Source organism: Acanthochromis polyacanthus, chromosome 10, assembly GCF_021347895.1.
Source record: "Acanthochromis polyacanthus isolate Apoly-LR-REF ecotype Palm Island chromosome 10, KAUST_Apoly_ChrSc, whole genome shotgun sequence".
Lineage (NCBI taxonomy): Eukaryota > Metazoa > Chordata > Actinopteri > Pomacentridae > Acanthochromis > Acanthochromis polyacanthus.
Genome location: NC_067122.1, coordinates 30,274,632 through 30,299,538, shown reverse-complemented (window position 1 = coordinate 30,299,538; position 24,907 = coordinate 30,274,632). Strand labels below are relative to the sequence as shown.

Sequence of the window (24,907 nt, the reverse complement as noted above, 5' to 3'; positions counted from 1 at the left end):
TATTTGTAAATAAAAATATGACGAGAAATACAGGGAATATTGGACGCGCATCGCGAGGTGCATTTCCTTGAAAACGACCTATTCGTGGATTATATACCGAGTTCAAGACATGTTTTGGACAAAATATGTTACTGGCTTGTTTCGTCTGGATGTAAAAGGTTGGATTATGGCTGTTTTTTGTGGAATATTTTCATCTGTGTGTAATAATGAACCCGGAAATGTGAGTCGCGTTGTGTATGTTGAAGCCGTGTATAGAGAACGGATGGATGAATATTCGTTGTTTGTCGGACAAATGTGTTTATATTACCCGCTGTGGTAATCACATCTGAAAGTGGTTTATACCGGCGGATTCATGAGAATCTAAGCTTTCCATCGGCGTATAGTGTTTGTATAATCGTGTTTGCAGTTTCAGACATTTAGCAAATTGCTTATGCAGATCTCAAAGTGTACCGCGGGCGGAACACTGAAGCGCAACCAGTGTTGCCAACTTAGCAACTTTCAGGCTAAATCTAGCGACTTTTCAAAGCTCCTAGCGACTTTTTTTTTGTCAAAAGCGACTAGCGACAATTTTAGCGACTTTTTCTGCCGTTTTGGAGACTCTGATAGGAAAACTCGACTCATTCTGCAGTTACTGTTTTCAACAAGCAGCAGGTGCTGCTATGAGCTTCTCCCCCTCCCAAAGCACACGCTGTCAGTCCAGTAACCCCGCAGCAGCAGTCCCAGTGAGGGGAGGGGGAGACCCACATCACTCTGCGGCCAGACGGCAGATGAATCGCGCATGCACAGTCACTACAGAGCCCATCCAGACCATGATCCAGACTTATGGAGCCACATAAACGAAAATGTTTCTTCACTGTCATGCTAAAATAAACCACAGCATTTAGCCTCTAGTACAAAAACATATTTTGGGTGTTTTATATTCAGTTTTTAGTCTCTTCCACAACATTATTCCTCTCTCCTACAACATTGATTACAATTACATGCAAACTGGGAAATATGCAAATTAGGCGATGACGTCATTTAGCGACTTCTAGCGACTTTTAGGACAGCCAACAGCGACTTTCCTTGCTGAGGAGTTGGCAACAGTGAGCGCAACTGAAGCGCAACGGGTTAAAACACTCTGCATTCCTCTGCTGTTTGCTGTCTAGTATGGCAGTGATGTTTTTCTCAAGAATAATGGCAAAAAAGTCTCGGTCTCCTCTTCTGTCCACACGTACCGCGCCATGTTTACTCCGTGAGAACTGGTCATGTGACCAGGTACGTCACATCCAATGACGTATATTTGCGGAAAAAGTGTTTCCATTGCGCTTTTGCGATATTTTTCAATATCAAAACGTCTGAAAAACCACCTCATGAGAGCGTAAAAACTTTTTAGCGATATTTCAGTCCTTTTTCGATATTCAGGTGTTTCCATTACCAGTTTTTTATTGCGCTATTTACATTTTGCGCATATCTAAGGGTAATGGAAACGCAGCTTGTGAAATAGTATGACTTAGGCCTTTCTGTTTGACGAGGACATTTCCAGACAATACAACAGCTCATTAAACCAATTTATGTAATCTTAAAATAGTTGATTTTTGTCTAGTCGAATTTTCTGGATAAGCGGAAGAAAATGGATGGATGGATGGATGAATTTTCTGGGGGCTGCATAGCGCCGTAGTGGTTAGCACTTTCGCCTTGCAGCAAGAAGATCCCCGGTTCAAATCCCGGCCTGGGATCTTTCTGCATGGAGTTTGCATGTTCTCCCTGTGCCTGCGTGGGTTTTCTCCGGGCACTCCGGCTTCCTCCCACAGTCCAAAAATATGCTGAGGTTAATTGATTACTCTAAATTGCCCGGAGGTGTGAATGTGAGTGTGATTGTTTGTCTGTATATATAGCCCTGCGACAGACTGGAGACCTGTCCAGGGTGTCCCCTGCCTTCGCCCGAGTCAGCTGAGATAGGCTCCAGCACCCCCTGTGACCCTAGTGAGGATAAAGTGGTGTATAGAGAATGGATGGATGGATGAATTTTCTGGGGTAACAAGGACTAACATTTTTGATCGGTGTTTATTTTTCTCCCCCCAGTTTGTGCTTTTGCTCTATCCCTGCCACAATTTGGTGCAATTAAACTTTTAAAATTTGTGTTTGATTATTCCAAGCTTATGAATCGATTGCTCAAACTGGGCTTTCTGGACTGGCTTTGATTTTCTTTTCTGTAGCCTTGACTTTGCAAAAAACAATAAATAACAAACTTGAACAAAAGGGTCATAATGTATGCTTCATTACAGTTTTTCTCGATTGCTAAGACACATTCTTGGAAAGCTGCTCTCCTTTTCCCTAAACTGTGAACACAAAACCCAATTTTCAAGTTACATTCACAAAACCTCTGACTCTTCTTGCAAAACCAAACTTTGACCCCAAAACAGTTCAATCTGTGCTCAAAACTGAACTATGCTGTCAAATCATGCCTCAAGTCAATCGAAATTAAATACTCTACTGAGTAGTCACTAAACACTACATAGAAAAAAGGAAAACACAATGCTCAGGACGTGAAGCGGTAGAAAGAAATGTTTATTTAGCCTAAATGCATGTTGCAAAACAAAATACTTGGGCATTTGTAACATTTGTACATAGAAAAAAGAATTTGCAAAAAAAACCCAGAAATCCTTTGCATTTACATGTAGCACTTGTACATAAAAATAAAGCACAAAAATATACAAATGAAGTACAAAGAAAATAAGTGCATTACTCTGCCACAGTATCATTTCTCCGTACTGGGTCAGGCCACAGGACTTCATCTACATCACAGGCCACATTTTCTCTGGCCAGGCAACAGGGGAAAAAAACCCTAGCATGCCATATCCATGCTCCCCTTCTTAGATTTCTATCCATTGTAGTGCCTCACAAACCAGTGCTTTGGCTTATCGTAGTGTCTACAGATACGGACCCGTACGCGTAGCCTGTGGCCTACGGATACGGCACTTTCCATTTGCTTCTTTATAGTTTTTCTCAATTGCTAAAACACTCTATTGTCTGAACCAAATTCTCAGTTGCCTGAACCCACTTATTGAATCAGTCACTCTTTTGGCAAAACCATAAGCCCTTTTCACCTGTTTAGACATGCCTTGTCAACACATTGTCATTGTGATGCACCTGTGTTGCAAAATGGTGAGCACTGGTGAGCAAAAGTCAAACACAGTTAAAGCTCAGGCGTCACCGGTTGAACACAACAACTCAAAATTGATCACACTTGTAAGGCCTGGCCTGACCCAGTACAGAGAAATGATGCTGTGGCAGAGTAATGCACTTATTTTCTTTGTACTTCATTTGTAAATGTTTGTGCTTTATTTTTACGTACAAGTGCTACATGTAAATGCACAGGATTTCTGTTTTTTTGCAAATTCTTTTTTCTATATGTACAAGTGTTACAAATGCCCAGGTATTTTGTTTTGCGCATGCATTTAGCCTAAATAACCATTTATTTCTACCACTTCATGTCCTGAGCATTGTGTTTTCCTTTTTTCTATGTAGTGTTTAGTGACTGCTCAGTAGAGTATTGACTTGAGGCATGATTTGACAGCAAAGTTCAGTTTTGAGCACAGATTGAACTGTTTTGGGGTCAAAGTTTGGTTTTCCAAGAAGAGTCAGAGGTTTTGTGAATGTAGCTTGAAAATTGGGTTTTGTGTTCACAGTTTAGGGAAAAGGAGAACAGCTTTCCAGAAATGTGTCTTAGCAATCAAGAAAAACTGTAATTCTCGCTGCCTGAAATACCCCAGCGCCCCCTATCGAGTGGCCATTTTCACGGCAAACAGGACTTCCATGTCAATATGAACTGGCTTGTGCTTTATATACATGTGTCTCTACTGCATTCACTATAGTTACACCCGCTGTCTTTGGCCAGTTGTTTAAAAAGTAATAAAGATGAATGAGATCGCCGCGATGTAGAAAAGTTTATAATAGAGTATAAGTTGTATTTCAGTAGATCTATGTCATGGTTAAAGTTGAATAACAGCTGTATACATACAAACAAAATCACGGCATGAAACAATGGCAATGTATATGTCATACATGCCCTATATCCGCACCTCTAGTACAGATGCTACGGGTACGGATCCGTACCTCTAGCATCAATCTTGGCTTATATGTACCCTCACATCATTAGCCACAAGTGTGATCAATTTTGAGTTGTTGTGTTCAACCGGTGATGCCTGAACTTTAAATGTGTTTGACTTTTGCCACCTGTGCTCACCATTATGCAAACAGGTGCATCACAATGACAATGTGTTGACAAGATGTGTCTACACAGGTGAAAAGTGCTTATGGTTTTGCCAAAAGAGTGACTGGTTCAGTAAGTGGGTTCAGGCAACTGAGAATTTGGTTCAGAAAATAGAGTTTAGTGTTTGAGCAATTGAGTAAAACTGCAAACAAATTCAAAGAATTGTAAATGTCCCTAAGTTAATGAAAAGGCAGTGTCCACCATCAAACTCTTTACCCATTGTTGTTTGTCATGTAAAATGAATAATTACGGAACAATAAGTAAAATAGCCAATCGAACATATCTTCTAATAAAAGCAAATACAACATGAAAGGTCCAAGGGCAGTTTCTCCAGTATACTTCGTAAATTATGTCACGTAGCCTTTTTGAACATCATCTATGCGATTGTTGCTGGTAAACGTTTAAATAATCGTTTTGGTAATTTCGTCCTTAACAGGTTTAAAATTTGACCCAAAAACACGCGAGGGGGACGTACCGGATGCCCGTTTCATGGCAATTATGTGAAGAAAATATGCTGCAAAGTATTTACATATTTATTCAGCTTTGCAGTATTTGACTGACCGGGGGCTGCGGTCGTTCTACAGAGTACACTTTCTTTCGTAATCTCAATTTGTCTTGGCGTGTATCTGTGTAATACTTCTTATTCCTATTTTTCCGACAGGACGTGAATGGGCCATGAGATATCTAACCTTAGCTAATCGCCTCCAACGGAAACCAGCTGAGAGACGGGGTAGAGAAGACAAGATGGCGGAGTGAGTGGGTTGCGCTTTGTACGAACGGTTGCGACCATTAAAGTTAGCCGATATCGCTCTCGAAGGATTGAACGCGCAACGACACACTCGTGGAAAAAACTGATTTTGTCTCTCAGCACGGAGGAGGTCTGGGCATCTTTCGCAGCGGTCCTTGCGACAACGTTAGCTTGATGCTAACGTAAGCTAACGTTAGATTTGACTAACATTAGCTGCTACTTCGTCGTAGCTGGGCGGTTGGTTCAGGCCCAAAGCTTCATAGAATTGAGTTTTGGATGGGTGTAAAGATCCTTGTAGCCAGTGGCATATGAGTAGAGCCAATAAAGCGTTATATCGAAAACGTGAATGGTCGTTCGTTTTAGGTAACATTATTTTGAGTAACAGTTAGTCCATAATTACTCCAATCGACACCAACTGGACATACAGGACTGTATGTTTTGCTGACAATCGGGCTACATTGCCACACAAAATTCCCTAAAGTTGTTCAGGTGGAAATCGTCTCTTGGTGGATATTATGGCAAGCAGCAGTGGCTCCAAAGCCGAATTCATCGTCGGTGGAAAATACAAGCTCGTCAGAAAAATTGGATCGGGATCTTTCGGTGACATCTATCTGGCCATCAACATCACAAATGGAGAGGTATTTAATCGCATCAAAGTCTGTATTTATGTATGGTCTTGCATAAGACTTGTTGGGCAGATTTCGTATTATGCGTATTGGTGGCTGTTTCCAAAGTATATGAGGCAGATCGCAACATAGCCATTGGTCTAAAGTTGCTAACAAACGAGACATTGATTCAGTTTATAGTGTGTCAAAAACATTTGTAGTTGCTGTAACTGGCACAGTCTCAATATACTTGTAAATAATATAGAAATGCGATGTTTGTGTGTAATTTCCAGGAGGTAGCCGTAAAATTGGAATCGCAGAAAGCCAGACATCCACAGTTGTTATACGAAAGCAAGCTGTACAAAATCCTACAAGGTGGTGTTGGGATTCCACATATCAGGTAAGAAGAAAACTTTTTACATTGTGTTTGTCGCCACCAACAACAGGGAAAATACACTGTCTCGTTATACGTTAATTTGTATCAGCGTGGTATCGTTTGCTATAGGAAACACGAAAAGTAACGAATGTACAGAGGAAGCAACCTTTTGGCAGTAGGCCTGCTAATCGGCCTACCATTACTTGGGCTATCGCAGTAGAGATATATTTTCCGCAAACGCTTCAAAACCCCTGATGATTTTACTTAACATTCTAAGTTGCTTGGCATCCGCACGGTTTCAGCCCAACTCGTGAATTTGTATCTCGAATAACAGCTGTTAAGGTGGGGGAAAGCAACTATGCGGTTGGAAATGGCCGCTCCTCTTTTGTTGTGCTAGCTCCCAACATGTCTTCCTCTCTCCTGTTAGAAAATGGCGGCGGTGCACACAGACGAAACACAGAAACAACAGTCCAAGCCACGCGAAACAAGTGTGTTTTCACCGCGTGATTTCAGGCAATACGTGGCGTCATTCTGCAACGATGGCAGATAATTTGGGGATTTTTGCTAAAGTAACTGTAGTGAATGAGTGTGGCCTTGGAAGCAAGTGTTAATTTTTGACATAAACAACCTCGGTCCCAGATCCACCGTGTATGTTAGACATACACCGTATATGATTCATAGCATATTGTTTATGTGTGTGTTGTTTATAAGAATGGGCAAGTAAAATTCCTTAATGTGCGATTGAAGACTTGTTGTGATTGAGCTTTACACATATTGACGTGGTTCTGTGCCTTTAGCAGGGAATACCAGGAAATAATATTCAATACTCAGTTATGAGTACTCTGAAACCAATGCAAATTGCAAAAATAATGCTTATGATTATATGATCAATGCAGTGGGAATCTTTGATACACTTCTGTTTTGTGTGAGTGAGGTGCACCAAGAGGTTACATGGAAGAGGTATACTAATTACTTTATATTTATGATAATTAAGACTTAAGTCAACTGTAAATACATTGGGATGACCTAGGGTACAAGTACTACAGCACTTTGGACAGAGGAAAATGGGTCAGGTTTTAAAAGAAAAGTACATCCAGTGCCCTTAGTCAGATCTAATTTATGTCCTGGATCCTATACATCTGTTCGATATGTAGAATGCTTCAAATTAGCATAGTGAGGTAATTTTCACTTTTCTATCCAAAGTAGTTTAAATCAATCCACTGGACTTTAAGAAAGTTCTTTGAAGACGTTTCACCTCTCATCCAAGAGGCTTCTTCAGTTCTGGTGGTGGTTGGTGTTGCCTCAGCTTTTTAACCTCTGTGAGGTGTGTTCAGGGCTATTATTATTCCAACGACCAATACCAAAACGCATCTGACTACTCAACGATGGTCGTTGTGAGAAGGCGGGGGGGGGGAGGGCGTCGTTGAAATGCACAGATGTCACTGAGCCCCCCCTGTGCTAATGGTGGTCATTAGCATGAGTCTGCTGAGTAGTTCTTTTGGGGAGTTTTGAAAGGACCTGATTGTAAATTGGCGAAAGATGATGTCGCAGACCACCCCCTCTGTTCAGAGATGGCTTCTCTACTTTGACATGGATGGCTTCTTTCACTCCTCTCTCAAACCATCTGTCCTCCCTGTCCAAAATCTGAGCATTGGTGTCCTGAAACGAGTGTCCTTCTTCCTAAAGGTGAAAGAAGACTGCTGAATCCTGTCCTGAGGACATTCACAAGACTTCTCTCTCTGAACATATGCTTGTGAGGGGCTGGACAGCTGTTTTTCACACTGAAGAAACATAAAGCATTCACAGATACACTCACACAGTGAGGTAGATGGCCACCCTCCCTGAGCCTGGTTGTCGGGGTTTTTTTGGCCCCTCTATGTTCAAGGGGTTTTCCTTTCCTTTCCACCGTTGTTCATAGAGAATTCAGAGGCAACTTTGGATTCCTGGGTTTTCTGTTTGTAATTCGTAAAATCTGTACCGTACTAAGTGCTGTGAGATGCCATATGTTGTGAATCTGCGCTATATAGATGAAATTTAACTGAATACTCAACCTGCTCCTTCTGACAATGGTTGCACTTTAATAGTGTTGATGGGAACAATGCTTGTTGCTACAAGTGCAACAACTGTTTAACATTCAAGAGTGAAAACATGAGCAATCTGTTGAAACATCTATTGATTCATCATTTATGGATAGGGTTGGGTACTAAGACGGGGTGAACTTTCTAAATACCAGAGGATCGATAAGATTTGACATTAACTAGTCTGCCTAAAGTACTGTAATAAGAAAGTTGCACATTTCATCTCATCACTGTTAGATGTGTGTATGTGCTTATAATGCACTTTCGCCTTCCAAATCTGAGACGCAGAGTTCTGTCTGTTCAAGCTACAGGCTAGGGTTAGGTGTTTAGGGTGGAGCAGCTCCATGCAGCACACAGGGGACAAACATTCAGTAGTATGATTACACTTCACTACGTTAATTTAGAAAATGTGCATTGTCACAAGTGTAACAAGTCGTTTGCACGTCAAAGCGGAAACACGATCAATCTGTCGAAACATTCCGCAAAAGTTCATCACATACAGATGAAGAAACGTTCATAGTTCATCTCTTACTAACCAGGTATGTTATGTCTACTAGCAGCCCGTACAGAGTTAATTACGTTGTACAAGCATTTGCTACTGCTTAAAAGTAAGCATTTGCCAGCTGTTTGACTGTGACAGTGTTCATCAATTTACCTTGAAATTCAGAGCATTGTCTGAACTGTTGATGAAAATTTTAGTTTCACTTTGAAAGCACAGATCAGCAGAGTTTAGTGGTTTTGAGGCTGCACAATTACTGTATTTCCACTAGGGCTGGGCGATATGGCCAAAAAATAAAATCCCGATTTTTATTAATTTTTTTATTTATTTTTAGTCATCTTGGACGATTACGATTTTAATCGATTTTTGTTGTTTCTTTGCGGTCTGTTTTCTATGGCTAGATCTAGCCATGCCTAGGGTTGCCACCTTTCAGAAACAAAAATAAAGGACACCCACCATGACTCCTCTTGTCGCTGATAACATCGCGGGAGTCCACGAGTCACACACCCCCCCCCCCCCCCCCCCCCCCCCCCCCCGGGCAACAACTTTCAGCTGAAATCAGAATTTGCTGTTGCCATTATTGAAAGTAGCTGTCTATCAAGCTGCAGGCATTGTGTCAACTGGAGCCAGTTGAAGGCTGCAGTGATTCTGTTGACACTACAGTGTATCAGAGTGAGGTTATTGAATATTTGTGTCTCTCTTCGCTGTTGCAGCAGTTTTGCAATTTGCAGGCGGTCCCTGTTCACAGCCGGCTGCTCAGACACCAAAATTATTTCTGCAACTTGAAAAACAGCTACTTTTGATAAAACTGGGCTTGTAGCACAACATGTGCCTTACAATGATGGAAAAGAGGCATCTTTTATGTTTTGACAACCTAGACGCCAAGGAGGGGTTGCAAAATGATTTTCAAGTCTACATGTAACCGGCATTGGTTATCAGCACAGGAAAAACGCAGACCAATTAAGTACGAGTTCAGACATCCCACGTGATGCTATTCAGGCAGTGAAGTCTGAGCATTGTAGCCGCTAAGCAAGCTCTGCTTTCGGAAAACTGTTGAGAGGCAAAAGGGACAGACAGGAGGACACCGAGACGAAAGTAACCCTGCACATGCATGTTTGGCTAAACATACAGCTGTGAGGCAGCTTTCTCAGCATAATAAAAACTAAATATCGTTCCAGACTGACCAAAGAGCTCCAGATGTGTTTGAGAAGGACCCTGACACGATTCAGACCATATTCAAAACACCGTCAGGATGAGCTGCAGTTCAATTCTCCCATTAAGCAGCAGGGATATAAGGGGAGTGATATAAAACAGGAAAAAATGTAAAAGTGTTCAATTGTTTAATTTATTTCAGATTTAAATCTTGTTTAATATTTATTTAAGTTAGTTCAGGTTGTTCAGCCATTATTTTTTCAAGTTCTGCATTTAATTTTAAGATGTACAGTTATATAAAAACTTACTTTAAAAAAATGTTAAAATGTTTTTTGAACCGTACTAAATTGATTTGATGGTCAGTTATTGATTACATGCAAACACTAATAAAACGACTAGGTTACGTCAACGTTGGTGACAGGTCACAGCGCCTCAGTAAACATCACAGACTACGTCACACACGTCAGTGTACAGTAGTGGATTTCGTCTGAACATCGCATATCAATACAGTAGGATTTGAATCTTTGATATCTTCAAAATGGTTAATGCCAACAACAAAAAACGTAGAGAGGCAAGTGGAGAAGGAATCAGAGGAGAGCGGAGAACCGCCTTCAAAAAGACCATCACCTTTCGGCGGAGAAGGAGACCACCACTATAAGGGGATCAGTAAGCAGCTGAACCAGTCTTCCAAGTTTTGCAACTATTGTGAGGAATATATTCAGTATGGATTCACGTGCATCATTATCAATGAAGTACTGCATCCCCAATGTGTGGTGTGCACTGAGGTGCTTTCACACAAGAGTTTAAAGCCTGTAAAAATGCTGAGAGACTGAAATGAAGCATCCCTTTCTTGCCGCCAAACCAACAGATTTTTTCCGCTGAAAAGAGAGAGCGTTGCAAGGCCAAAAGAAAGTCCTATCTAGCCAAACAACAATCCCTAGCAAAGCCCAAAAGGTGTCATATGAGGTGGCATATTTAATTGCACAGGCAAAAAAACCTCACATAATTGGGGAAACCCTGATAAAACCTGCTGCTATTGTTATGTGTCGGACAATGTGTGGAGATAAACAGGCGCGGGAGATGGAAGCAGTGCCGCTGTCTGACGGGACGATATCCCGGCTCATCACCAACATGGCTCAGGACATAAAATGTCAGCTGATTGACAGAGTGAAGCAAGGGAAGTATGCTTTGCAGTTAGATGAATCCTTGGATGTGTCAAACTCTGCCAATCTGCTTGTTTTCGTCAGATACAGTTTTGATGGAAAACTTAATGAGGACATGCTGTTTTGCGCCCCGCTGGAAGCAAAGTGCACAGGTGAGGACATATTCGCTAAACTTGACAGCAAACTAAAAGAAGAGGGGCTTTTCTGGGATGAGTGCATCAGTGTGTGTACAGACGGTGCTGCTGCAATGCTGGGGGGAAAAAAGGACTGAAAGTGAGAGTTTTACAGGTGTCGCCCCACGTACACTTCACCCACTGCATTATCCACAGAGAAGCTCTTGCGAGTAAAACGCTCGACCCAGAGCTTAACTGTGTTATGAACACCGCCATCAAAATGGTCAACTACATTAAATCCCGTCCACTCAACACCAGGCTGTTCTCCACACTCTGCAGTGAATTGGGATCAGTTCATCAGGGCCTGCTGTTCCACTCAGAAGTCAGGTGGCTGTTACAGGGGAAAGTTCTGAGCCGCCTGTATGAACTGCGGGATGAGGTGCGCTTATTTCTAATGGAGCATGGTTCCCAGCTCGCTGACCACCTGACAGACCCTGACTAGTTGACAAGGCTGGTGTATTTGTCTTGCATATTTGACAAACTGAACGGACTGAACATGTCATTGCAAGGGGAAAACACAAACATGTCGCTGAATGACAAAATCTGCTCATTCAAAAGGAAACTGGATCACTGGACAGGGCGATTGAAATGGGCAGGATTGACATGTTTCCTGAACTGGAGGAATTCATGGAGGAAAATGATCTGAGTGTGAACGCTGTTACGGAGTTTATCACATCCCACCTTCAAGCCCTCCTGGAACATTTCAGCAAGTTTTTCCCAGAGGAAACGACACCGGAAAAATATGACTGGATACGTTCCCCATTCACTGTAACGACCGCTGGTCATCTGTCATCCGACATGGAGGACGCACTGCTTGAACTGTCCAGTGACCGCACCTTAATGACAGCCTTTAATTCTAAGCCACTCTCAGAGTTCTGGATTTCAGTCCAGAAAGAATATCCTCAGCTCTCCAGGGCTGCCATGGATGTACTGACACCGTTTGGCTGTACATACCTGTGCGAGAAAACTTTCTCAGCATTGACATATATTAAAAACAAATGCAGATCGCGTCTGAACGTGGAGGATGATCTCCGAGTGGCTGTCTCCAAAATTAAACCAAGAATAGACTTGCTGTGCTCCATGCACAGTGCCCACCCATCTCATTAATTGAGATTGAGCGACACTGTAACATAGTTATTCCCAAAACTGTAAATTTGCATCGCAATGATGTTCCTATGTTTACTCAGTGCCACAGGTTATGGCTGTTACTTTGACTGAAATATTCTTCTCCTTGCATGGAAATTAAAATGTATAAATAAGTAAGTTGCACATGACCGCAACAATGTTCACCTATAAATTACCTGTAGATTTTTTTTTTTTAATTGACGTATTCAGATTTCATCACACAGTAAATTGTTAGATGTAAAATCATATCATGGTTGTCAGGCTGTTCGGTTCCTTTCTGTTGTTGTTTAGCCTGTGTTTATTTATGCCTTTTAGTGCGTGCCACGTGTGCGCACGTTTTGTTAGGTTTCAGTCACCTCGGAGGATAGTATGGGTCGGCAGGATCAGGAACTGTTATATTGGGGGTCGCGGGCTGAAAAGTTTCGGAACCCCTGCTCTAAGGAACGGCTGGCAACCCTAGTCATGCCACACTCCCGTAGCTGCAGGCACTTTTCCCATTCTTTAGGATGCCTCTGCTGGAGGTGCTGAAAGAGGTTAGTTGTGCTGCTACTCTTTGTTTTCACAGTACTTTTGCAAACCTTGCACATGGACTGTATTTTGCTCTGTGTCAGTCTTGTCAAGGCCGAACCACTTCCATATAATCGATGTAACATGAGGCTCTTTTCTTGCGACCAACTCTTCGTCTGCTGTTGTGTCCGCCATGATGGGGGTGGGGTTGTAAGTGTTTTGACAGAAGGAGATGAGAGGCGGAAGCAAACGCCAGTGCACAAGTCGTGAAAGGCAGAAGAAGAATCTGTATTGTTATATATTTAAGCTTGCCTCGATTTTATGATTTCGCAAATTTTCAAATCATCAGGTTTTAAAATTGCGAATTAATTCGATTTATCGCCCAGCCCTAATTTCTACTGTTTTCTAAGGATGTTTGTAAAAGAAGTACTTAAACTGTTCTCTGCACTAAACTATTAAGTTTCCACAGTTAAAATACTGTCATAGTCCTGGATTCAGTTTATACTAAAGTAAAGCTTGAAACAGGTTTTATCTGCCCAGTGTAATGACGATTAACTATTATCTTTTTGAGGTACAGATGTTTAATTCAGATATAATGCTGGACGGTTTAATGAAAATGTAATGTTTTATTTTGTGATTGTGACACTGGCCACAGTGCTTTGATCATCCATCGTCACAACATTACGGTCTATATAAATTTTAATATGAATGCAGTACATTCAGGAAAATAAAGCAATCTGTGTGTACTGTGTTTTTCTCTTTTAATACACAGCAGACAATCAAAAAGTATGTAACCGAATCGATAAGCAGTATCTGTAAAAGTACCGATAAAATTTTGATGATGTTCATCCTTGCTTATGGACACAAGTGCATTGCAAATTTGTGATAACTAAATCTGTGGCAAGTTCAAATACTAGTAAATTTACTGATCACACCATAAACCCATTTGCCTCAAACAAGAACGGTTTGTTACTTATCCTTATACTTTTCTTTGCAAAGGTGCTTGCATTGGTATTATATTTAAGCAGCTGAAGCCTAAACTACCTTAATAATTATAACAATGTGTTACACACTTTCTTACCTGCCAGGTAATATATCCCTATATAGGCTTATACTATACAAAAACTTCAGAACATACTTGCCTGAAAGTCCTTAAACTAAAGCAACAATTGTTAAATGTGGTATGAGTTGAAATGCATTACTGCACAAAAAAGGTTGTGCATGTAGTTCGAATGATTAATATCTTTGATTTTGTAATGACTGAATAATTTTTCAAATTTAGAATGACATTGCTCCACAACTTGTTCACAGAAATGTACTAGAGGCTTCTGGTCTCTATCGATGAATTCAGGCACATGTCTTGTTAACACATGTACCTTTGTTGTGATGGACAAATTGAGACTTTGGTAGCAAGTTGCAAAGTTTGCCACCTTGTCCTTGAAAGACGCATCCAAGGTGTACCCAAAACAGGAATTCATTGCTTCCTGCAATGCAACAAAGCATTTGTGAAAGGGCTGAAGCTCTTCTGGTAACATATTCTGCAACATGTCTAAGTTGTGCAGGAGTCTAGAGCATTCGTTGCCCTCAAATCACTGACCGTGGTACTCCTCTTTGATAATAAACAGAGCTTTTGGCCAGTCATCAAGTGTAGGAAAGACCTTATTAAGCTCATCATAGAGCTTGTTGACTATACCTAACTTGATGTGGAGAGCTGGAGGAGGGACCAGGGGCCTCATTTATAAAGCTTGCGTACGCACAAAACGGCTAGAAAGTGGCGTACGCCTAATATGCGTATATTATGTATGCACGATGCAGCGCGGACATCTGTGATCTATCGTAAACGCGGATGTCAGCGTTTACAGCTGTATCTAAACGCGGACATCGGCGCTGCATCGTGCATACATAATATAAGCACGATGCAGTGCAGACGTCCGGCCGTGTTTCGCGCTCCAGTCGGCCGGTGATTTCTGTTGCATTACACACTCACTTCCGCTTTTGATGACGTGTCGTGCTCAGACGATGCATCGATGCATCATTTGGGACATCCCTACCGATGAGTTGATTGAAACCTAAACTCTGAATGAATCTGAATGTTGGCAACATGAAAGACTTAAAAGGCATCAGGAAGTGAATTTGTTGCAATGTTTTGTAAACCTAGCATCAGTACTATGAAATGGAGGCAGCCTTAGCAACAGTACACTCTGTTAACAGAAATTTGGAAACTTGGTGGTTGTTGTATTATTGACCTTAAATCCCCCAAATGATGTCAGCTGAGATTAAGAAAGCCGCCCCTGTTTGTGTTTTTTCATTCTTGACTTTTTTGTTCTGTAGTTTGTCAGTAAAGTAAATCGTTTCTGCCTTTACTGTAATACTCACTCACTAAACCTTTCTAATTGCAGTGCTTGCTTCATGTTGCAACAGGCTTGTTAGAACCTGTCCAACCTGCTGGTCTTGCTGCCCCTCCTCCACTCTCGTTACAGTGAGGTTTACCTTTCATCCTGTCACCACCTGTCATAGTTTCCATTTTTCCTCATTCTTGAGTTTTTCTTTGCGCTGACTCAGCCCTTGTAATGCTGTTTCATGAACAGGCTCTAATCATGAATTAGAAAGTCAGAGTTGAAAGAGCTCAGGCCTCCACCGAGTGGCTGTTTTACCATCATGAAGCATTGGTATATCACAGTCTTTTGGACTGCAGTGACCTCTGGGGTCAGCGTTACTTCTGATTGGCCAGTTGACTGATTGTATTGCGAGGACCTACCAACTCTAGCTGCGTTTCCATTACCCTTAGATTTGCGCAAAAAGTAAATAGCGCAATAAAAAACCGGTAATGGAAACACCTGAATTTCGAAAAAGGACTAAAATATCGCCAAAAAGTTTTTACGCTCTCATGAGGTGGTTTTTCAGACGTTTCGATATTGAAAAATATCGGAAAAGCACAATGGAAACACTTTTTCCACAATTATACGTCACCAGACGTGAGGTACCTGGTCACATGACCAGTTCTCTCGGAGTAAACATGGCGTGGTACATGTGGACAGAAGAGGAGACCGAGGCTTTTCTTGCCATTCTTGAGAAAAACATCACTGCCATACTAGACAGCAAACAGCAGAGGAATGCAGAGTGTTATAAGGAGATAGAAACAGGTTTTGGGCGTCCGTCTTCCTGTAGTGAAATCTCGCGGGATGATATTTTACGAGAGTTACGATGCTTCCGGCCAGAACAACCTTCAATGGAAACACGTTCAAAGCGCAAATATACTTTGTCGAAATTTTAGAAATATCGCTTTTATTTTGCGAAAAGCTGTAATGGAAACCCAGCTTCTGACGTCACGCTTCACTTTCCCTGTACTTGTAAATAGAAGACAAAATGCGAAGATGGAGATATCCATGCTTATGCTGTCGGACTCCGACGATACACAGGGAACAAATTTAACACAACAATGGAAAAACGCACACTTATAACTACATGGTTACAAATTAGAACATTAAGGCTTCATCTCACCTTAAAGGGGAACTTCAGTTTTTTCAACCTGGGGTCTGTTTCCATATGTAATTTCATACATGTGAGTGATGGAGAAATGAATTTTCGACATAGCTCCAGTATTTAGCCAGGCAGGCAGCTTAGCAGCTCAGCTAGCAGCTTGGCCAGCGAAAAGTATGGGGCAGCTGGCCCCCCCGCGTCAAAGTCCGCCCTAACGTGCTTTTGCCCCACACTGACCGGCTCAGTCTCAATGAGTGTCCCACAACATACTAGAGATGAGAAGTGAACAAAAGCCTCCACATTACCTGGCGATCGCTCTTTGTTGTGGTCTGTATCCAAATCTCAGGACGCTAGAAAGCAAATCTCGTTCCGAAATCGCGCGAGAGCAAAAGCACGTTAGGGCGGACTTTGACACGGGGAGGGCAGCTGCCCCATACTTTTCGCTAGCCGAGCTGCTAGCTGAGCTGCTAAGCTGCCTGCCTGGCTAAATACTGGAGCGATGTCGAAAATTCATTTCTCCATCACTCACATGTATGAAATTACATATGGAAACAGACCCCAGGTTGAAAAAAACCGAAGTTCCCCTTTAAGTCCAGTTAAATGTTTCAGCTGGTATATCTGCCAGAGGTGACAACTTTGAGTCAGAAGTTTAGAATACATACTGGTTTCTAATTAACGGACTAAGAACTTAAACTGCAATCATCATCCTTTTAATAAATTAATAATAAACTTTTAGTTTGTTTACAAATAAAAAATTATATTCCTAAAAAAGAACCATCAAAATGACACCATTTATCAAACCCAGAAACTATGAAAACAGAATGAATCTGTGGATTTTCAACTTTTTGAAAGTCCTTTAACTACTTTAGCTGATGTTATGTGCCATACAATGGGGAAAAAAACGTTTTGACTTGAAATTTGGAGGGGCTTTGCTCAGTTGTTTCCTACTGTCAGCCATTTATTCATAATTCTCAGTTGGTCTTCTTTGGTCAAATTAACCGCAGTCATTCAGTGATATGTGCCACGGCATGGAGACTTCAAGTAGTGACGCTGGGAACTGAGAGTGGCGACTCAACTCCAAACAGAACACCTTTTTTTAAATTACAATATCGATATTTGCCAGCAGCGTATCAATTGTGTTTTGAGGTCCTATAGCAATGATATATTGGCATATTGATCTTTTGTCCCACCTCTAGTAACAGCCAATCAGATAGTGTTGTGGATGGGACATTGCTTGAGCCAACAGAGTGGCTGTAGAAAAAGAAACCCAGCTAGAAAAAAAGTCAAAGGTGTACGTTTCTATATTTTGCGATAATCTGACATTGTTGTGACATTGTTCTTTACTTGCTCCCAAAACTGTTAAAGCAGCCGAAAGTCAGACTAAAAATGTGTTGTAGCCAAAGGAATGAGACTTAATGTGAGATTACCAAATTCCTTGTCCACATCACCATGAAAATAGATTCGTATTACTGGATTGTTTTTCATTAAATAATTTATGCTTTTGTGATTAGCATTAAAGGGAAAGAAATGTACATCTAAGCAACTTACACACAAAAAGACAATGATTTTAATAAGCTTATTTATTCCGCTTTCACACAGTCTGCATTTCTTTGCAGCTTTCCTTTGTGGCTATGGCAGCAGCAGTTATGCTGTTTTTATCCTGTCTGACATTTTACACTTTTCATGTTAGTGTGGGATTATAGTTTTTTCTTCTTCTGAGAAATATGTGTAGTTGTACACACTTTCACGTAGCTTTCCTTACATGCTTTAAATTTTTATGTTCATATTTTACTCGCTCTGACTGTTCAACACAAAGTACGTACAAATGGTTGCTGTTTCCATTAGTGTATTCAGAAAGTACTCGGGTCTCTTTGCTTTTTTTTTTCACATTGTGTGTTGCTGGCTTGTGCATTTGTTACTTAATTTTTTTCCCATGCCACTCTACACTCAGGCACCTCACACATGGTCTCTGGAAGCGACCATTGGGTCCTTGGCCACCTCTCTTACCAAGACTGTTTTCCTCGATTGCTGAATTTGACTGGGCAGCCAGCTCTAGAAAGAGTCTTGAAAGAATTCTGGAGGCCACTGATTTTGTTCTTCTGGCCTTCATGGATCTGTGCCTTTACACAACCTTGTAGCTGAGTTTGGAAGTTCTGATGTTCAGAATCAGTTGTGATATACCTGGGTGCTTGCATTATTATTCATCTCTCTTTAGCTCTTAGAACTTTCAGATTTTTTTTCTTTTCCTGTTGTCAGTTGTAGCCAAATTTTATTGGCTGTTTTTAAAGTTCATGTTGACACTAGTGATAATTGTTTTGTCTGAATTTTTTAAAGAAGTGTATCATTTAATCTAAAATGACATGTATCATTTCCTACACATAATTTCTTTCACAATATTGATTTAGTTTTTATCTTGGGCTTCCAGACTTTCCGTGAGGGATTTCATCTCGGATATGAATTGGACTTTATTAGCTGTAAACCATATCTATGCTATTCGCTGTTGTAAGGAAATCATGTATACGTTTTTAAATAGAAACTTGGCTGCAAACTTTGCTTTTACCATGCTTTCTTCAGTGTTAGTACTTCGTGTTAGAATGTAAATAATGTGGTTAATTAATTAAATATGTGTTTGGAACAAGAAGCACCCTTAAAAGCTAGGCCATGCCATCCACCCGTCACAAAGCTCTGGATAAATGATATTTGAAAGGTTAAAAGATCATGTATTATGTTTGAATGTAAATGAATCTACACTTCAGGGTCACCTGTTCTGTATGGGGTAATGTTATCTTTATTGAATTAACCAATAAAGGAGTGAGAGACTCTTATTTCTCCGGTCAGTTTGCCTCTGAGAAACAAGACTATCATTCATTACCGTAGACAGTTTAGTAAACCCTACACAAGCTATTGTTTTGCCACCTTTGCAGAGGACTGTGAGAAGTTCTTAAAAGATTTTGTTGAGAAGACAGAAAATGTCAAGGCATCCACTTTTCCTGCTGACACTGTCGATGTGTAGAAGTATATCAAAGATGATTAACGGCAATGGAAGAGAACCTTAACTAGAATTCAAGTCTCATCACAAAATATTGTTTCTAATTCATCATACGGTATTGAATGTAAAATGGTGAGTGACGGAATGAACATTGGGCATTTGCTTATCGATGGACACTGTACTTAACAATGTTTCCTTATCCCCTCACCTCGTAAACTGTGGTAGATACTACTTGGTGGCTATATTGCTCTCAGACAGGTGTTTGAGCAAAAATTACTTTGAAAAATGTAGAATAAGGTGCCGTAATGTTCTCTTGCTGCCTGATTCAAATTTGACTAAAATGAAACGGTGATTTTATCTACATGTCGTTTCCTATGAGTGGAGAAACGGTGCGTGCTGTGCCTTGTAGGAGCGGAGTGCTTTTTTAAATGTAGATACCTCGGTTTACTGTGCTTGCGCTAGCCATTCGCCACAGGCGAAGCCTTCCTGAGGATGGCAAAGCCATTTTTAGCATGTTTAGCCACGGTGGCGAAGCTAATTTTGCCTAATAAATGTGAAAAAAGGGTTAACTTACACCTTTTTCATAATTTGCCGAACGATAATCAAAGAAAATAACAAACCGTGTCTCCTTTACTGAAGAGCGCTACCGAGTATAACTGGAAGGACCCGAATGCTTCCGATCATTATTAGATTCACGTGTCCCATCTCAGCCAATCAGAAAAAAGGATTCGGACTACTGCTCTCGCTCTCTGCACCTGGCTTACTCCATTTGCACCAACACCTTTCCCCCTTTGCCACACACACACACACACACACACACACACACACACACACACACACACACACATATATATACACACACACATATATACACACACACACACACACGTGCACATACACTTCCCTCATCCCCAATCCCCTGGTCCTTGTGCATCCCAACTTGTTAACCCATGCGTTTTTTTTCTTCCTGTATTATTGCTATTTAGGCCTTCAGCTGCTATTTGGCTGGCAATTAATTGGTCATTTCATTGTTTTTGAATCTGTCCATTACTTTCTCAATTGAGTGATTTGTTCTATAAACTGTCAGAAAAGGGTGAAAAATATAGTTGTATCAGTATTTCCCAAAGCCCAAGATGATGTCCTCAACTGTCTTGTCTTTTGTCCACAACTTCGCGCGCTGAAGTACAGATACTGAATAAGTGTGGTAAATGTGGCTAAACAAAATTCTAGCACTTTAGCCACAGTAGCTAGAGACAAATTTTCCCTAGTACAAGCACAAGTTTATCATTTTCATATAGTGGTTAAAGCATATTTGTGGTAAATAATAGTTTAATTTTTGCAGCCCTGCTACTGCACTAGCCATTGTAATTGAGTGAATTACATTTTTTCTTTCTCTTGTTCAGTCTGTGCGTTCCTTCCTGCACTCTAATCAACTGATGTTTGAGCTGGACCTCTCCTTTTCTGCCTCCACTTTTGTCAAAGTTGTTTGAAGTCTGCACAACAGTTAAATAACTTTTACACATCAAGGAGGAACACACTGACAAGGCCAGAAATAAGTTATACCACCGCTGTGGCTAACGCAGTAGTTACCGCCACCAGTTGGGGTAGGGCTGCAGCTAACGAAGCCTCGAGTAATCGTTTGAGCATGAAACGGCATCAAAAGCGGAAGTGAGCGTGCAATGCAACAGAAATCACCATCCGACCGGAGCGCGGAACACGGACGGACATCGGCGCTGCATTGTGCATATATTATGTATGCATGATGCAGCGCGGACATCCGCGATCTATCGTAAACACGGATGTCAGCGTTTACTGTACAGCTGTATCCAAACGCGGACATCCACACTGCATCATGCATACATAATATATGCACCGACATCCGTCGGTGTTCTGCGCTCCAGTTGGATGGTGATTTCTGTTGCATTGCGCGCTCACTTCCGCTTTTGATGCCGTTTCATGCTCAGACGATTACTCCAGGCTTCGTTAGCTGCAGCCCTAAGTTGGAGCAAGAACAGCTAAATGTTCATCATTCACTCGCACAACTGCAACCACTTGAGATTTTAACACACACTCCAAAAAAAAGTTGCGTATGTGACCACTTTGGTCGCATTCTGGAGCCCTTGGTTGATGGACTCCAAACATACTTCTGGTCATTGTGGCTAAATAGCGAAATTTTAGTTTCATCTGACCACAGACATTTACTTCCAGGAGACTTTTTCGGTGCCCTTGTGATCAGGAGCTAACTTCTGTCAAACTTTAAGGTGTCATTGCTCGAAAAGCAGCTTCCTCCATGTATGACACACTTAACCTGCTTTTTGGTGTTTCTTGGTTGTCTCTTGACCATCCTGACCAGTTGTCCCTCAGCAGCTTGTGTTTTCTCCCTAATTGTGGCTTTGACACGATTGTGCCATGCACTTCATACTTACAGTGGTTTGAACACGATTGTAGCTGCTTTGAAATGGAACCAAGCGACTTTCTTGACTTGTTCGAGTCAGTCATTGGCTTTATCAGATTGTTGCTTTTGTTTGAGATCCTCAGACTTTCTAACTGTAGTGTTTGTGGCAGAAACTAAGGAATGTGTAAAATGGCTCATATTTCAATTGCCACAAGAAGTCGCCTGCAATCACTCGTGAGAAATTAGGAGGCCATGGCACTTAAAAAAAAAAAGAAAAAGAAAAGAAAAGCACTTCCTACATGATCAACACTGACAATTCAAGTATTTATTTTTGAGCCAGCAGATTGAGTCATATTTGCAGAAAACCTGTAATATCTTTGAAAAATAGATGTATTTTTTGTGACAAAGACCCATGTTTTTCAGGATTTCCATCATGGAAAATTCTTCAGTGTTACAGAAGTCACTAGCAACTCAGGACTACTATGATAAACATGGGTTTGTAAGCTTTAGTTCATGACTGTATATATAACCCTAACCCTTATTAATCAGATAAGTACTGTAGGGATTAATACATTTAACCTCCACAAAAGCTGAAGTTATCTCCTCAGTATGTCTAACTGAAAAACAAAGTCTCTACCTATTTACTAGAACAGAAGCTTCCATATTTGATATAATGCTGCTGGGTTTATAATGCGTTTGATGCCTGATTCATTACACACAGTTTAGCTGGAAGGAATCTAGAGGAGACATTATTTCAAACTTTATCTTTTTGTAACATAAATATATGTAATATAGTCATCATTCATGGTTAGTCTTCTATTTATTTTTTTAATTAATTGTTTTGATATTGTTTATTATTGGCTCTGTGGTCTGTTAAATTAGACATGTGTTACTGATATTGTGACATTGTCTTTCATTGTCTCCTGTGAGTTTGTCTGACTTTTGTATCACTTTTCTTTTGCATGGATAATCTTACTTTCTTCTCATCCCTAGGGGGGAGTTGTGCATCTATCCACAATCAATAAAACACATTTGACAAATGGACAATGTATATTAACCTTTTAATAAGAAAGCCAAACTCTTTCTGATGTATGTTCAGCCTGTACAACTGATGTAGAGAATGTGCTGTGACTGACTGAGAACCTCCTAAATAATGCTGCTATTTCCTCAGGTGGTATGGCCAAGAGAAGGACTACAACGTCCTAGTCATGGATCTGCTGGGACCGAGTCTGGAGGATCTGTTCAATTTCTGCTCTCGCCGATTCACCATGAAAACGGTCCTTATGCTGGCAGACCAGGTAGCTACATCATACACGCTTCCACTTGTGCAAACCTTTGAAAATGTGAACATGTTTAAGGAACGTAGTTCAATACAATTGTAGGGTGGTACTTCCTCTTGGCAAGAAGGTCCAGTTTCATACCTAAAAACATGTTTTCTTTGTGTGGAGTAAGCATCATCTTTTCTTGGGTTACCTGAAGGGACATGAGGTTCCTTGCACAGATCAAAGCCATGGGGTCTGGTTAAAAAAGAAAAGAAAAAACGTTTTTCTAGACAGGAGCCATTTCGATAGCGCAAGTGCAGTTAACGTTTGGTAATATGAAATGGTTATTTAATAATAGCTGCTTTGACCATAATGTTTAAAACATGTACTCTAATCACAGAAAACTCCACTCTTTGAAAATAGCCACTATAGATAATCATTTGGTTCCAACTTTGCTGAATTTTTTTAAATAATTGTTGGTCGCTCAGCCTGCTGGAGGTGTGTTGATGCAATAACTGAGTGGAGAAACTAGGGGCATCTCTCTAAACAGCGACCTCGTTGTAGCTTTCATACTGTCTGGCATGAGCAGATATTCAGCAACTGAAGCATTTTGGGTGCAGTTTTATTTATATTGTAAATAAATATATATGTGTGTATGTGTGTATATATATATATATATATATATATATATATGTGTGTGTGTGTGTGTAAGAAGATGCGCTTCAATCAGGTGAAGAAGAAATTTATTTAGATGCTAAGATTAGCACATTAGTAGCAATATAGCACAGCATGAAAGTGAAAGCAGAAGTCTATTGATTTAAGTGCCTTAAATATAAAATGTTCCTAAAATTGTTGAATATTTGTAATACATATTTGTGACCTGAGTAATCTTTAAAATAATTCTGATTATCATTTTGCTGTATTTGTGCAGCACTATCTTTAGTACACTGTTCCTATGGTGGGTGAGATGATGATTAACCGTTGCCTTTTTTAAATCTTCAGATGATCAGCAGAATTGAGTATGTACACACAAAGAACTTCATCCACAGAGACATCAAACCAGACAACTTTCTCATGGGTATCGGCCGTCATTGTAACAAGGTAAGATCTGTCCAGGTCCTGTATGTGCTGTAAGTATGGCTTCTTGAAGGTCTCTAGACCTGTTGGCAAACAAAGTCCACCATCCTGATCTCTAGTTGATGTCCATATTTATTTTTTTTTGACAGTTATCTCCCCATGTTGAGTTCATGTGTGTACTTGCTACCTCTTAAGCTAAAATAAGTTTTTCGTGGCTGTGGCTAGACCCACCATCAATGCTGTTTCAGACAAACTGTGCAATAGCAGTTGGTCCATGGCATGATTTAGGACGCCTGCAGCAGTATCATATGTATTCGCATAACTTTGAATGACAGCAATATTGTCTCGTCTTTTTACAACAGCAACCAATAATTACTCGTGAAATTAAAATCTACAAAGGAGAGAGGACATAACCAGTATTGATATGTTAATGTGTTGCTTGCCTTTGAAAGATGTAAGAACTTAAAATGCAGTGGATGCCTTCTGAAAATTTAAGTGCCGTATTCATGGTACTAAATAGCCCCGCTGTCAATTTTGAAGTTACGACACACAAGTAATAGGACAAAATGTTATTATTTTTACACTCTTAGTGTACACTGACCAGCCACAACATTATGACGACTGACAGGTGAAGTGAATAGCATTGATCGTCTTGTTATAATAAAATGTTCTGCTGGGAAACCTTGAGTTCTCCCAACACAAGAGACCAACAGAATATTATTCAGGTGGTCATAATGTTATGCCTGATCAGTGTATATTATTTTGTCATTTCAGTTGTAGGTTTTATTTAGACATTTTCCTGTCAGTGTCATTATCATGATGTGTAAATATTAATATTCTTTATGTACAAGTTAAAGATTTCCAATGTTCCCTAAAAGCTCCCCATATTAGTTTTATTGTTGTAATTGCATTTAAACTGGGTTGGACATTGAAAGAATTTTGATAGTTATCACACAAACAAATAGTGCAATAACAGCGATAAACAGATGTCATTTACAATAAATCTGTCTTTTATTTGGATCA

At 40.5% G+C, this 24,907-nt stretch overlaps 1 protein-coding gene across 4 annotated transcripts in view; it reads left to right on the top strand.

Moving 5' to 3' along the window:
- The first annotated feature begins 4,954 nt into the window (after nucleotides 1-4,954).
- csnk1a1 (casein kinase 1, alpha 1) overlaps nucleotides 4,955-24,907 on the top strand; it is a 46,238-nt gene continuing 26,285 nt past the window's right edge. For 2 of the 4 annotated variants that reach the window (XM_022214840.2, XM_022214839.2), the window contains exons 1-4: nucleotides 4,955-5,641; nucleotides 5,902-6,008; nucleotides 22,717-22,843; nucleotides 23,810-23,908. In XM_022214840.2, coding sequence (XP_022070532.1) covers nucleotides 5,519-5,641; nucleotides 5,902-6,008; nucleotides 22,717-22,843; nucleotides 23,810-23,908 — 456 coding nt within the window. In that variant the 5' untranslated portion in view covers nucleotides 4,955-5,518. The remainder of the gene's footprint in view (nucleotides 5,642-5,901; nucleotides 6,009-22,716; nucleotides 22,844-23,809; nucleotides 23,909-24,907) is intronic. The other 2 variants (XM_022214841.2, XM_022214838.2) reach the window with 1 other exon arrangement.